Source organism: Amblyomma mixtum, chromosome 3 (assembly GCF_055824585.1).
Source record: "Amblyomma mixtum isolate Tamu chromosome 3, ASM5582458v1, whole genome shotgun sequence".
Lineage (NCBI taxonomy): Eukaryota > Metazoa > Arthropoda > Arachnida > Ixodida > Ixodidae > Amblyomma > Amblyomma mixtum.
The window spans coordinates 98003444-98019537 of NC_143014.1; the positions used below are offsets into that span (position 1 = coordinate 98003444).

General features: G+C 46.6%; 2 protein-coding genes across 2 annotated transcripts in view; one reads left to right on the forward strand and one right to left on the reverse strand.

Moving 5' to 3' along the window:
• The window catches only part of LOC149351093 (uncharacterized), a 33507-nt gene that overhangs the window by 4737 nt on the left and 12676 nt on the right, over positions 1 to 16094 (forward strand). The gene's annotated exons all lie outside the window — the stretch shown is intronic.
• LOC149351094 (uncharacterized) lies at positions 10285 to 13109 on the reverse strand. The gene is made up of 2 exons (XM_089576967.1): positions 12949 to 13109; positions 10285 to 11084 (listed from the first exon to the last, which is right to left on the reverse strand). Exons 1-2 carry the CDS (start codon positions 13107 to 13109, stop codon positions 10361 to 10363), a joined length of 885 nt encoding a protein of 294 aa, XP_089433093.1. The 3' UTR covers positions 10285 to 10360.

Genomic DNA, 16094 nt, shown 5'->3' on the forward strand with positions numbered 1-16094 from the left:
TTCTCCTTGCTTGTTTCTTCTCGTTTATTTTGTGTAAATAAATAGTTAACCTTCTTGTCCAGCCATTGAGTAATGTGATTGTTTGCGACTCCGAACCATCAATTCATCATCATCAAGTGTTTCCTCTCGTCACCACCTGAAGGGGAAACCCAACTCATGGTGTCTGACGAAAACCAACTAGCCCAGCAGCATACCCGGCAGAACTTCTTGAGTAACTGTCATACCACAGGCTCTCCTTGTCTTAGCTCTCAAGGGGGCTCTTGATAATGGCAGTCACCGACTGATGCTCGAAAGCCTGGCCTCCACTAATTGTGGGAATCGAACACACGAATACATAAAGGCTTTCCTGAGAGACGCCGCCATCGGAATAGGGGATCTCAGGACAGACACCCTACCCGCCCCGTACAGAGGCACACCGCAAGGCTCTGTTTTATCCCCAACCCTCTTCAGTTTACCAACGCGCATTTGCCGGAGGTCCACGTCAACCTCCGACAACCAGCGACAACCAGCGACAACAATCTGAAAACCAGCGGCCCACGCTGGAGTGACTTGAACGAACATTTTCCGAGCTCCGGGATCAACAGGCAACTCTACAGAAGACGGAACGGCATCCCCGTCTCCAGGTCAGGCCCTATCCCAGCACACGGACATAGTGCAACATAACTGCTTCGGCCTACAAGGGTTACCACCACCGCACAAGCGCCTCTCGCCAGAGGAATCCATGGTAGAGAGAAGGCATGGGTTTCTTGACAACACAAAACAAAGTGAACAACAGATGGGGAGCCTCAAGGTGCTTAGCCAAAGTTTCGACAAGAGGACTTCTCTTCGTCTGGGCAAAGTGTTCATCATCGGCGGCAGTTAAATATGGCATTCCATCAGCTCGAGCAGGGCAGCAGACTCGAGCATAATATCTGACGACATGTATGGAGCCAGCGACACGTTTCTTCGCCTACCAGGCGACCTGACGTGCGAGCAACGTGAATAGTGCAGCGTCACGGCTGAAGGCCGTCCGAATGAGCAAGCATTTCGGCTGAGGTCTTCTGGCGGTGTGGACGACGCTGGCCTACACTCGTCGGCAGGCCAGCCTATCCCATCAGAAACCCTGCCAGCCTCCTCGGCTTCAGTTTTTAGCACCATCACGGCCACGCAGAAACTGGTGAGCGTTGCCACAGGCGCCGACGAAGCGACGGGAAGAATAGACATGGGCAGCTGCATGATGGAGTGCAAACGCACCCACCCCCCTCTTCGGACTCGGAAGGCCCCCACGATACGGGTTAACCTTCCAATGCAAAATTGCCTCACGGGTCAGAGTCTGCACATGGCGGGGCCTCGTAGCTTTCACGCCGAAATGTCGGCTCTCCTGGCTATTATGATGGAGGCTGTGCATTTCCTCTCCCTCAATGCTCAGAGATTTCGGTCCACAGACAGAGAGAGGTTCTGCACTTCGCTCGCGCTAGGGGCACCGACATTTTATTTTTACAGGAGCGGAATTTTTGCTCCTCCCTCGACGTGTTTAGTTTCACCTCCCGTCTTTATTTCTGCATATTTTTCATTGCTTGATTTTGTTGCATCTGGCATCAGCGTCGTTTTTTTAAACCCTTGTCTGCGCGCAGGTGCACATTGTACTTTCTGGCTGGATGGCCGCACTCTCGCGGTTGATTTTACTCTCCACCGCAGTCGCTTTGCGCAAGTGGCTGCGGTGCACGTTCTAAGCATGACGGCTAACTGCAAACGTGTTTAGGAAGTCATTACGTAACAGCCGGCGCAAAGTGAGTGCGACACTTATCGCCTGCGCCGCCTTGCCTTCCTCCTTCTCCACTTTCCATCTTGCGCTTCCGCCTTTCTTCCATCGCTATCCCCTCTTCCACCTTTCATCCTCGCCCTCCCTTCCTTTGACCCTACTTTCATCATTCGCCGTGCTTTTCGCTTTGGTACATCTCTGGCCGTTACGCCGACGACAGCGACGCGCAAGCCAGGAACGAGCACTTTTATAAGAGCTGCTGTCTCGTCGTTGCTGCCGCTGCACCGGCGCATGATGAGCCCTCCACTTCACTCGAACTTGAAATGCATTTGCTCTCACTACTCCAACACGCTCCGTTAGGTCTAATGAGGCACCATCATCAGCCTGACTACGCCCACTGCAGGGCAAAGGCCACTCCCATGTCTCCCCAATTAACGCTGTCCTCTGCCAGCTGCGGCCACCGTATCCCCGCAAAGTTCTTAATCTCATCCACCCACCTGTCTTTCTGCCGCCCCCTGCTACGCTTGCCTTCTCTTGGAATCCACTCCGTTACCCTTAAGGAGCAGCGATCTTGCCTTCGCATTACATGCCCTGCCCAAGCCCATTTCTTCTTCTTGACTTCGATTATAGGATGTCATTAACCCGCGTTTGTTCCCTCACCCACTCCGGCCGCTTCCGATCTCTTAACGTTACACCTATCATTTTTCTTCCCATGGCTCGCTGAGCCTGTTGCGGCCGATCCTGGGCTCGGTTGAACGGCGAGTGCTGAGCGCGCAAGCCACAAGCGACAAGCATCTAACTCGGTCCTCTCGTGTTTCATGCGGTGCGGGACGCGCCCTATGCATGGACGCTGCCGAACAGCAGGAAGCTCCGCCTGTCCGCTGCTGAACTTTTCCGACTATAGCTGCTACGCTTCGATGAAGCCGAATCGTGAGTCCCATGGATACAATGATGGCGTCCATCACAACTACCCGCAGAGGTCGAGTTGCACGGCTGTAATCCAGCTAAGCGTGACGATAAAGCATTATGCAGTTCAGAGCAGCCCCTGTATTGAAGCACTGCCGGGGTGTTCTGCCGAGTTTTGCGACCCTCACTCATCGTATATCACGTGCACGGCGAGCTGGCAGCAAGTGTACATGTGGAAGTTGCCTGTCTGTGATCGCGGCGGCCGTCCAACAGCGTCTGGTCTTCCGCTTAAAAGTCATTGGATTACGTGGTAGTGGTTTAATGACAGAAATAAATGCAAGGGAAGAATAGTATGGACGCCACCCAAAAAAACTGTCGTGTATTCATCAGACGCGTGATCTACACCCGATGGAAATGAAAGCGGTGTAGCGCAGTCGATACGAAGGGTGAAACAGAGACAGGAGGGATAGTAAGAAATGGCATATGAGACAGGTACTCTTTACAGCTATGTATAGTTATCGCACTCGCGCCAAAATAGGATGAGATGCTAATGGGTGTTTGCGCACCCATGTTCTTTGCGCGAAGAGTCACTTTACCTAAAATTAATGATGCACAGGCGTTTGTTAAGTGAAGTAATAAGTAAGGTGCGCTCATAAGATGCCTGGTCGCGTGAAATCGCCAAAGGTGCGTCCAAGCAGTCCGTTTACCTTGGTTCGTTGCATTGGCGTGATGAGTATCCAGATTTGCATCCAAAGTAACAATATGAAACAGCAGCGTTCACTCAAAATTACACGTTTTAATTTTTAATAGTCTAACAAGCGTAAGCGTACCCAATATCAAATGAAACAATATCAGCGCAATTGACGTTGAAACTCGTACTCAATCACTTTTAGGCAACGTTTGCTGTAAATTTTGCTTGCTTATTTTCGACCGATGCTGTAAGCCTGGATCAGGGACGGATTTGTTGGGCACTCTCGGAGGGGTGGTACAATTTGAACCTATCTATTTTTTGGACTTCAGCACGGTTTTTCCTTGTTCAGCACGGTTTTCCTATGCAAAATTTTTCGCTTGGAAAAGAGATATCTCTCCTCCCCCCACCCCCTTGAATCCATCATGGCCTGAGTCTATGGAAAGATGGTCGTGCATGTGTATTGTCGCCGTTGCCCGTTTTTGTTGGAAATGGGAAGATATGAAAGAAGCTTGAAATATATTTTCATCCCACTTTCTTCTGTCCTTTTCTGATTTAGGTAATCGGTAAACGCGCCAAAACATGCTGCGTTCAGGAATAACTCCTCTCATTCAAGGGATAAAAATAAAACATCATGAATTTCAGGTTGCTTTCCTGGCGAAAGCAAGATGCTACAGTTGTAGATGCATGCACGTACTCGATACGCTGGTCAAGCTGTGTGTGCAGGGGCGAAATTAGCATGTTCGGTTGCTTCTGAAACTTAATTAGCTTACTCCTAAACTTGGACAAATGGCTTTGTTGCGAAGCAAGCTGTTGGGGCTTGCCACAACGATAGTAAAATCTGATGGCCTGAAGCGTTTTCAGAACACTGTTGCACATACTTTCTAGCTTAGAAATATTATTCGCTTCTTTTTAGATTTTCGTCGCCGCAGATATCGAATGTATAGGAATCCTCAAGAAATAAATAAATCAATCAATCAATCAATCAATCAATCAATCAATCAATCAATCAATCAATCAATCAATCAATCAATCAATCAATCAATCAGGTTTATTTTCACATCAAGGATGTGGGGAGCGGGGACAAAAAGCCTATAGAGGCTTGACGGAGGTCCCCGCCCCCTACAGCAACTACATTGTGCACAAAAACTCACAATCACACAACGGTACATTATATGTTATGCCTGTGACATATTTAAAACAAAAGCACATTGTATCGAAAATGAACACGTTCAGGGCATCAAAAAACACATAACCATCAAACATATCACGTAAAGAGGGAAGGCATAAAAGCAGGCTGAGTTAGTACACTAAAGAAAGAAACTATATGCTGTTACTCTTCACTAATGACAGTTTTTCACAAATTGTTTAAAATGGACGGGATATTGTAGGACAGCATTTGTCTGCCGTAGTTAGTTCGCGTTCGCGGTAAATACCAGTTGTCTCCGATGCGCGTATTGTAGGGGCGTTCTCTGCATGTTAGTCTAGACAAATCAGCGAGGAATGCAGTTTCTTGATTAATATTTGATGTGTACTTTTTGCGCAGCAGGACAGAGTACAATTGCACAATAGGTACAATGTGTAATGCCTCAAAGACAGGTTTGGTGTGTGCATCATTTGGAATGTTGTTAATTGCACGAACTGCTTTTTTCTGTAGTACATGGAGTTTTGTAATATTGGAGACAGTGGTTGTACCCCAGACTAAGAAACAATAAGTTATAACACTGGTGAACAAAGAGTCGTACAAAAGTTTTTTTATGCATTGTGGAAAGTAGTACCGAAACTTGGAGAGGATACCTACTACTCTTGAAATTTTGGCGGCTGTATTATCAACATGAACATCCCAAGATAAGTTCTCGTGGAATGTGACACCAAGGCTTTTAACGGAAGAGGAGACGTGTATTTTTGATGAACCGAGTGATAACGTTAACTCAGAAACAGACTTATTACGGGGTCTAAAAAGCACAGCTTTTGTTTTGCTTATATTGATATTCAGCGAATTGGAAAGTGACCAGTGGTGTAGCGAACATAGGCACCTCGTAGCATTTACTTCCAGACTCGATACACATGGTGCCCTGAAAAATAGGCTGGTGTCATCAGCGTAGATAACAAAAGTTGTGTTAGGGTCAATGTTTACAATATCATTAATGTAGAGATTAAAAAGTAGCGGTCCGAGTATGCTACCCTGGGGTACGCCGGCAGCAATATGCTTGGGGTCAGATAGTGTGTTATCAATCACAACCTGCTGAAATCGGGCCTCTAAATATGATTTAATGATACTATAAAAACAACCTCGGAAGCCATATCTGTCTAGTTTTAGTAATAAGGTTTCGTGATTAACGCGATCGAATGCCTTAGAAAAATCTATAAAAATGCCTAGTGTTAGTTCTTTGTGTTCGAAAGATTCTAAAATCAGCTCCTTCTGTGTAAGAAGAGCGGTCTCAGTGGAGTGTAATTTCCTAAATCCATGCTGACTGGGTGTGATCAACTTATGCTTTTCGCAAAAACCTAGAATCCTGCTATGTAACAGCTTTTCTAAACATTTGGAAAATAACGGGAGTATAGATATCGGACGGTAATTGGATAAATTGTTAGTATCCCCTCCTTTATGAATTACGATGACCCTCGCAGTTTGCATTCTACTAGGAAAGGTGCCCTGGGCGAAACAGCAGTTAAAGACATGGTCTAACATAGGACAAAGGACATCAATTACATGTTTGAACGGTTGGATCTGGAACCCATCCACGTCCTTCGACTTGCTATTTTTGAGGCTATTAAAGCATCGCATAATCTCGTTTTGGTCTGTTGGAGCGAGGAAAGCGATAAACGAGTTCGATTGACCAAGATATCTCATGCAAGTAGGGTCATGAATAGTATGCGCAACAGACACAAAGAAATCGTTAAAAGAATCAGCCAGCTTTTTTCCTGATAACGTCTCATCATCTATCATGACTTCCAGTTCATTAATGCTCTTGGATGGGTTAATAATGGTATTAAGTTGTTTCCATACTTTATCACTTCGCTTCAGAACATCCTTGTTGAATAGACTATGGAAGTACTCTTTCTTTGCCTGACGCAGAAATGATGTCGCCTTGTTTCTGTACGCCTTAAATATAAGAAAGTCATCAGTGCTTCTATTCTTAATGAAACAATTATAAAGGTAGTTTTTGTGTTTTATCATCTTTAAACATTCTTTGTTTATCCATGGCTTGCGAGCACTCTTTGGTTTTCTGGTGCTTCGATATGGGAAGCATTCAATATATACCGGTTTTATGATGCTTATAAATATATCATATGCTTTGTCAGGATCTGTAACCTCATAAACTGGACTCCAGTCTATTTGCTCAAGTCTAGACCGAAAGTGTGTCAAGGTATCATTATTCACTAACTGTCGCTGTTGTTGAGTAGTTTTATTGGACTTTGTTATACGACTATCTATGAAGTAAAAAATTGGTAGGTGATCACAAACTTGGCCAGAGATAACGCCAGACACGATTGAATTGTCATGCAAATTTGTAATGAAAGCATCTATTGAAGTTGCGGTCGATGTGGACAGGCGCGTTGGATCAATGATGGCATTAATGAAACCGTTACAGTCTAACAGGTTATTTATTTGACGCTGCTGAGTTGAGGGTGTAGAAAAGTCTATGTTGATGTCGCCGCCAAGGACTAAGTAAAATCTGTTTTCTGTTATCCATGTTAAAAAAGTGTCAAGAAATGAAAGAAAGTTTGGGATGCTACCACATGGAGGTATGTACAAAACAGAAAAAATGTTCTGCCCAGCCTTTAGAGAAAGTATTTCAAAATCTTCACAGGATTTAGTAAAGTCAGGAAGAACTGAACACCGAACGGATTCCTTTGCAGCTATCATTACTCCACCGCCTTTTTTATTTGGGCGGTTTAGCACGTATGAGTTATAATGCGGCATGATAAGGGCTTCATGATCAGTTCGGTACCAGGTCTCAGTGAAAAATATTATGTCAAACTCGAAATCAAACAAGCCAAGAAATGCGATTATTTCATCTTCTTTACTGCGCAGAGATTGTGCGTTAAGATGAAAGAATGACGTTACTTTTTTGTTTTTTGCAAAAAGGCTATTGATATCTGCAGGTAGAAAGAACTGGGAAGTCATGCCTAATCAAAATGGAAATCTCAGTAGGCGCACGAAATCTTCAGGCTATCTTTTCCAGGTCATTGACGCAATCGATCCGGACCACTGACAAAGCTACATCCTTCTTAGCAAATATGCGGCCATTCCTCGTCCACGCAAACTTCCATTGCTTATCTTTCTTACGAGCAACAGTGAGTCCCATCAGCTTCTTGAGTGAAGGGCACAGGTGCTCATTTATATAGACAGGATTTGCATCTCCATCAGGGTGCCCAAGATCGCTTGCGGTAATTCTTTGTTTTCTGGCTTTTTCAAGGAAGGCGTCGCGTTTTGAGCGTTTCTGAAACTGTAGCACTATGTTCTGGCACGAAGAGTTTTTAGTAGGCACACGGTGGCACACTTCAATGTCGTCGGATGTCACGGGTACATTCAAAACTTCCCCGATCCTCTCAATAACCTCAGGAAGGTTTTCCTTCTCGGTTACCGGCAGGCCAGTGATCTCTACGTTTCGGTTCCTGAAATATTGTTCCAGGAAAGCATTCGCACCTCAGTTTTTATACGCAAGGTGTATTGCTTCACAAAGACTCCTTAACGCGCATAACATATGCGTATGGTCCAGAGAGTTTGCTCGCCCTTCTAGAACTAATTGAACACGGGAAAAACTTAACTGAACACGTAGCAAACTAAGCAGTAATCGGCATATGGTTCTTCGAGTGAACTTATTTCGCCACGGCACGAGCGATTGGCCCGCTCAAAAAAATTACCTTCTCTATTACGTTGTTCAAGTATGCGTCTATATATATTCACGCCCGACCGGAGAGCTGATAAATGCACGAAATCGGCTCCTAATTTTGATCAGAGACAACAAAGGCTGTGGTCCCTATCTTAATTTAAACGCAAATCACCTCGAAAGCTTTGTCAAAAATCAGCGCAGAAAGCGAAAGCTGCGCACTGATCCACGTGCTGACACATGATACCTCGCATGGCGTTTTGTGTTACTAAAACGTTGGGACGGATTAAAAAAATAGAAAAGCGAAAAGCTGGCACGCACCTAGTTCTGGCACGCATCGTAGTGTCTTTTCACAGTGGAGAGGGCAGCGCAACACTGCATCGGCATTTTACTTTTCAAACGAAGCGCAGCCGTTTTAACCCAACGCTGGGCAGCGGTTTCGTTTTCTGTACCGAACCAACATGGAGGACTTAGTTCTCGGAGCGCCGAGAGATGGCGCTGCGCATTTCACGCATATCGTCTATTGAGTAAGGATTGGATTTCTAATAGCGAATCAACGACGTCAGACATAGTTAACTTGAAGCGCTGATCATCCTGGTTACGGCACAACTTGAAACTTTGGTCCTCCTCATGGCACCAGTTAACTTTCTCCTCCTGATCCTCGTCGGATTGGCCGGTTTGGTCTGGTCGGACGTTCGTCGATGGCGACGAATAACGATAGCACGTTGGCCGATGATCGTAAAGCACTTCACGACTTCGTACGCTCTTCCGGCGACACGTTGCCGGTTGGGGCAGCAACTCCAAACTTCTTGAGAAGCAAAAGTTGTTTATTGAAGACGGGACTGAATACAAGAACTTGGAGAAAAAGGCGGTTTAAAAAAAGGCTTTTAAAAGAAGGGCTGTAGAAAAGCGGCCGAGGCGGCGCGCTCCTCCTGCTCTTTGCTCGCAGCGGGTTTTAATACCTTCGATAATTGGGCGGAGCTTTATCAAATCTGCTCTCGCCCAATTTCAACCAATACTGCCGCGATGGCACTGTACATACAAGTGGGCGGAGCCCAGTGCTCGCCAGAGCCCGACCCTAGATGCGCCAGTAAAGTACACTGCTCAGCTAGACAGTCGGGGTTTAAGAAGTCGCCGACCCCACTGACCCCCACCCCTTGAGTGCTAATCTCTTTTCGATGGGAGACGGTCGTCGGCCCCTTGGCCCCCGTTTCCCGCGGCCCAGGACAGCGTGCGAAGCGCACGACCCGCTGTCGTCATTGTCAACCCCTCCCGACTTCAGACGGGCACGGTAGGGGGAAATTAGCTACTGGCGCCGTAGGCCTCTGGCTGAACAGACATTTTGTTGGTATCGAGGTTAACTTGGGAACATTGCAGAGCAAGAAATGGTCATGTCGTACAGATGTTCACGATTATGTGGCGCATGCCGCGGCTTTATATTTCGCGTTGTTTCAGTAAGGTATGTCCGTTTTGTCAGAGTTGCAGCTGATATAGTCACATTATATGAAATAATATCAAATAATGTCGTGCTGTTAGAATCGGCTGATGACAAAATGAAGAGTTTCTGAGTAATGTTTCAAAAGCTTCAATGCACTTTTTTTTTATTCTTGACGCCTCCAGGAAGCAGCACACAATATTTTTACGAGGCACACCCGAGGATCATGAATATGAGCTACAGCACAATAAACAAGACAACAAATACCGACAAAAATGAGAACACGAAAACAGGTGCTGTGAAAATCAGAAAAAAAATCCCGTTTGTTATAAACGCCTTTTGCCAAATAGAACAGAAACAAAAGAAAAGAAACACTTAGAGTATTTCTTCCCCAGCACTTGTCTCACTTCCACAACCTTCGGAGCTTGTGCTCGAGTCTGAGCCAAGCTCGATTATTAGGCTCTGCATAATATCGTCCATTTCGCCATCTCTGTACCATGATTCGTTTTCTGTTCTTTCTACATAAGTGCAGACCCACCTCCAGTTTTCTTCGCTTACCAAGTCAATGTCTGCATGCGAAAGCTTTTATACGCGTCGTCAAGCTTAAATGTTGCGTTATTTGAGGCCACGTATCTTTTCACTTGGCTCCAAATTAGCTCTGTGGGATTAAATTCACTGTGATACGGCGGCAACCTTAAAACATCATTAACAGCTTGGCAAGGGTGCCAATTTTGTAGCCGGCATACTTGCGTTTATGGTTTGGTTTGGTTTATGGGGTTTAACGTCCCAAAGCGACCGAGGCTATGAGAGACGCCGTAGTGGAGGGCTCCGGAAATTTCGACCACCTGGGGTTCTTTAACGTGCACTGACATCGCACAGTACACGGGCCTCGAATTTCTCCTCCAAAGAAATTCAACCGCCGCGGCCGGGATCGAACCCGCGTCTTTCGGGCCAGCAGCCGAGCACCATAGCCACTGAGCCACCGCGGCGGCATACTTGCGTTTATGCTCATTCACAAGCTCTAGCAGCTCAGCCTTTAGCTGCTCAGTATAAAAAGGGATGCCCCTGCTTCGCAACCACGACTGAATATCACCTTTTATAGTCGATGAAGATGGCACCTTTTCAAGCTGAACGCTGTGATAACTGGCATTGTCTATGACAATAACACTTGCCGGTTCGGTGTTCGGCAATAACTGTTCAATAAACCACTTCTCAAAACGGTGACCATCCATTTCTGAACGGTAATCGCCTACAGCATTCTTTGCACGAAAGACGAGGCGCGCTCCATTCACGAAGCCCTTCTCGCTGCCTGCGTGGGGCACAATGAGGCGACCACCCTTGCCAGATGGTGCTCGAAGACCCGTCGTTGTTCCTTTCTGGAAAGCGTGTTCCGGTGTCACAACATGGGTATCTTCCCACACCTTTTCTTTTGTGTGTCCTGTGGTTACCCATGTCTCATCTAAGAAGTACACAGACCTGCAATGAAAAAAATGCACATTTGACATTGCTGTTCCTTTCATAACGCACAAGTAAGCGAAAGGCTCCCAATCCAGAAAAATTCCAGGTGTGCTTAGCTATCACCTGAGAGGCAAAGGCGAAAGCCGTATGACATCGCTGTCATTTTTGCTGAGTCATGCTCATGACTATGATTCCGGTGGTGTGGCTCTGATATCTTTCGCGAAGTGCTTGCTTGACGGAAGGGCACATAACTGGCTCCCCAGGTCAATGGACACCTCAATCGCGCTTTGAGGTACAAGGCGGTGGCGTCCGCCTATGGTGAGGGCTGTTGCTAACGCCGTCACGTTGCTTCGGCGGTCAGACGCTCGAGAAACATCATCATCATCATCAGCCTGACTACACCCACTGCAGGGCAAAGGCCTCTCCGATGTCTCTCCAATTCGAGAAACATGGCGAGAAACATGGTTCAAGGATAATTGAGCCTCTACGATGTTTGGTACCACCAGTGTGATCGACGCCGATGACGGACGGTCACATTCCGCGATCGTGAGCCAGTTAAGGAGTTGCATCTTTAAAGATTGTCATCGTCGCAAGACGCAAATAGCAGACAGTTCAAAGAAAAATTCAGGGGGCACTTTGACTGTCTAAAGTGGGTAGAGGCGGAAGCGTTTTCCGCACCACCTTCGCTGTTTCTGTGGCACTGGTGGCGTCACATATAATTGAGTACTAATTACAAAGTGATGACAAATCACTAATTAATGGTTAATTACTGATTAATGCCTGAATACTAATTAACTGCTAATTAATGACGCTTAAGCTTCGCCTTTAGGAGTGGAACGCGACAGCGCGTTGTAGCGCTGCCAGTGAGTCCACGGAACGCCACCACCCGTTCGGCGCGATGCCTTACCCTTTGAAAGCAACGCTTTTTGAGGAAAGGAAATGGTGCAGTAATTCTCTGTCATCTCGGTGGACACCTGAACCGCACCGTAGAGGAAGGGAGGAATTGGGAGTGAAAGAAGATAGATAAAGAGGAGCCGTAATGAAGAAAATGAAAATTGTATTTGAGGAAAGGAAATTACGCAGTAACTGTCTCACAAAATTCAGGGGGGGGGGCACTTTTTTGACCTAAAGTGTGGTCACTGATGTGTGGTTAAGATGTTAAGCTTCGCCCCTAAGAGTGGAACGCGACAGCGTCTTGCAACGCTGCCAAGGAGTCCATAGAACGCCATCGCCCATTCGGTTCTACGCCTCGCTCGTCGGTAAATTGGTTTTTGAGGAAAGGAAATGTATCTGTCTCTCATTTGTTGGTGGACACCTAAACCTCGCCGGAAGGGAATGGAGGAGGTTGAGAGTGAGTGAAGACACCGTATTCACTAAACGCGCCTTTGTTCATTCCAAACCATCGAGCTGGCATGGCGGAGTGGATAGCATGCTCGTCTCTCACGCCGAAGACCGGGGTTCGATTCCTGAGCTCGACCAATTTCTTAATCGGTTTTATTTATTTATATGGCCTGACTAGTAAAGCTAATTAGGCTAATTGGGTAATTAATCAATTAACTAAGCTCAGTTCCACTTACTTGGAGCATCACTATACGATCCCTTCAATTGGTTGCATGGTTACTAGCCAAAGTACAATTGGCCCCGTTTGAAATTCGCGCACTGTGACGTCACGACCGTTTCCACCAATTGAAAAGCGTGACATTTTCTGTCGACAACTGCTGCTTACAGCGATGAGACATTAAAGGCTTCCGCCTTAAAAAATAACAAGCTTTTTAGCGTTGCGCTAAAGGTGCCTCAAAGCGCTGTCGTTCTAAGACGCTACTTCAGCCCTGCCATATTACACAGAATGACGCGTAATAAAGAGCGTTTGGTGAACATATACCTTCTTTGCTTCCGTATCTGCCGCATGGCCCGCAGGTATTTTCTGCTCCACACGACAATGTCCTGACTTGTCGGGAGTGCACAGTTCCGTTTCCTCTTTCTGAAAGCGAAGCCAATGTCGTTTAGCAGCCTGCGCACAGTCCTTTCACTAACACCAGGCATATGTCGGGGTCAGCAGACACATCCTTAGAGATTTTCGCCGACGTAGGCAGCTCGTTACGCAGGAAGTATTGATACACCTTGCGTCTCAAGGCACCAAGCATGAAGCTGTCATACAGCTGCAATTTTGTCCTAGTTTTCTCATAGCTTCTGCCCAGCACGAAACGAGGTCTTCTCCACTTTGGAGGTGTCAACAGCCCTCGAAGGGTCTCTGTTTTCATCCTGCTCATGGCACGCACGCTCATGCCGGTCAGCTGGCTCACTCTTTGTGCACGGCGATGGTGGAGAGCTCCGGATGGACACGCGTCGTCGCAGCATACACGTTGCATACCATTTGCTTCGTGTGCTTATACAGCCACTTGTTGGTGAAATTCGTTACAAGCACCTGTGGCGAGTGGACGGAAGAGCCAGAAGGTGACAAACGCTCGCCTTAAGACGGAGACGCCATTTTGCCTTTGAGGTGCGCGTAAAAGGTGCGACGTTCTCACGCGTGCAAAAACGCGAAATGACAAAGTATAAAGTAAAACAAATATAAATATCTCCCTGGTGCGTGCTGCATCTCCTTTAAAATATCTTCAGATAGCTCCTTTCAAATGCTGCGTGTCAAACTGCCTCTCGTGCTGTGCTTTGGGTGCCGTCGTCCAAAACCAAGAGCACGCAGGCACCTGTGCATGCAAACCCAAATTCGAACGCGTGGCAGCTTTGAACGGTACATTCGCAAAGAAAGGAGGTTGTAGACGGAATTCGGTCCTCGGGCACGCATGAATCCGTACGACGATGAACCAGACGTGGACGCAGTTAGTGCATGAAAAAAAATGGTAGGGTTTTAATGTATACTTAAACCGAGGTTCTCTCAGATCATGAATGGCTCTTTACCGATATCCGTCAAGAGGAAAGTATACAACAGCTGTATCTTACCGGCACTCACCTATGGGGCAGACTTCGTGGATGCTAACGAAAAGGGTTCAGTTTAAGTTAAGGACAACGCAGCTAGCTATGGAAAGAAAAATGATAGGGGTAACGGAAGCGGAAGCGGGCAGAGTGGGAGAAGCGGGCAGAGTGGGTGAGCGAACAAACGCAGTTTAACGACATCCTAATCAAGAGGAAGAAATGGGCTTGGCAGGGCATCTAATGCGAAGGCAAAATAACCGCTGGTCCTTAGAGGTGCACTAAAGAGGCATCTGAACTCGTCTTTTTACTGCGGGAACTCGATCTACACGTTCCGAGCATTCTTAGAAACTGCGAATTAAAGTTCTCCTGTGCGGTCGATTTCCCTAATTTAAATCGGATTAAACGCCCCGGCTCCCGCCATTTTTCGGACTCACCGCTGAAGGAGTCAACTAACGCATGGAGTACCTTTCAGGCAGTCGCGTGGTGCCTTCGCTTTTATTTGGTTTTTTAGGTTTCCGAGAATAAATAGATCCATTTAGAGACTACATAGCTGCAAATTAGGCACACGGAAATAAAAATACGCGTGGACTCTGCTTTCGCCGTTCTCTACGTATCAGTCCGCCGATGGCAGAGAAACAAGCCGCCACGGGACTGGCTGAAAGGTTGCTTGAATCCTCCTACCGTCAGCGGTCAGTTCAAAAAAAGTCGGGAGCCGGGACGTTTAATCCGATTTAAATTAGGGAAATCGGGCGCACAAGACAATTTCGAAGTTTCTAAGAATGCAGGGAACGCGTAGATCGAGTTCCCGCGGTAAAAAAGACGAGTGCAGATTCTTCTTTCCAAGAGAAGGCAAGTACAGCAGGGGGCGGCAGGAAGTTAGGAGGGCGGATGAGATTGAAGTTTGCGGGGATACGGTGGCCGCAGCTGGCAAAGGTCATGGTTAATCGGAGAGACATGCGAGAGACATTTGCTCTGCAGTTGGTGTAGTCAGGCTTATGAAGATGATGAAAGCTAGTAGACTTGCGAAGGCATGTGTTCATTCTTCGCCTCCTGGCATCTGCATGTGCGCGCAACCGCGTTTCTCGCTCTTCATCGCCCTCTCTCCACTCGGCGGCAGCGGGCGCGACGCTCCTCCGAACTTGCCGAACGCTCCTCAGAGACCTTTGGATGGATGGATGGATGGATAGGAGCGCCCCCTTTGAAACGGGGTGGTGGCAATTGCCACCATGCTCAGCTTTTCTTTCTTTATTATTTTTTTTGTTTACTGTGTTGGCAATTCTCATTAAGATTCTCCATCAACTTTGCCTACGGTTTCCTACTATTCTAACCTTATGCCACATCTCTGCTTTTCAGCCACCAATCCTCCAATCGCTTTTTGCTGACTTCCACTGCAGATTTATTTACATGACCATTGTTATCTTTAAACCCTAGGGCCTCAGAAAGAGTGACTGTGCCTGCATCGACATCCGGATGGATACCATCACATTTGATTATGAGGTGTTCAATTGTTTCCACAGATCTACCACACACTGCACATGTGTCATCTTCTTCGTTAAATTTCTTTTTGTAGCTGCGCGTTCTAAGACACCCTGATCTAGCTTCAAAAAGTAGGGCACTGCCTCTTGAGTTATCATAGAAAAATTCTTTCCTGATCTGCCTTTTCCAGAATCGATATAGTTCTACACTATGTTTCTTTTCCATTGAATTCATCCAATTTTTAACTTCCGCGTTTTTAACCTGTCGTTTAATGCTCTTTCTTTCTCCGTCCTCATGACCGGCATACTTACTGGTTAGTTTTCTAGTTCTTTTCCGCCACTGTGAGTCAACGTTCTTTCTGTATAAATATTTAAATACCTTAGCTGCCCATCTGTTATCGTCCAATTTCCTCAGGCGTTCTTCATATAGTATTTTACTCTTAGCTTCCCGTGCCTCGAATGATGCCCAGCCCATATCCCCTTGTACTGCCTCGTTTGTGGTTTTGCCGTGGGCACCTAGTGCTAATCTTCCAACAGCTCTCTGATTTACGTCTAATCTCGACTGAACTTCTGCCCTTAAGCACAGAACCGCATTGCCGAAAGTAAGTCCCGGCACCATTAT

Excerpts from the sequence above, each read along its gene's own strand:
- LOC149351094 (XM_089576967.1), bottom strand. The coding sequence starts at position 13,109 with ATGCCTGGTGTTAGTGAAAGGACTGTGCGCAGGCTGCTAAACGACATT. Across the intron at positions 11,085-12,948 it reads CAGATACGGAAGCAAAGAAG|GTCTGTGTACTTCTTAGATG; the intron begins GTATATGTTCAC and ends TTTTCATTGCAG.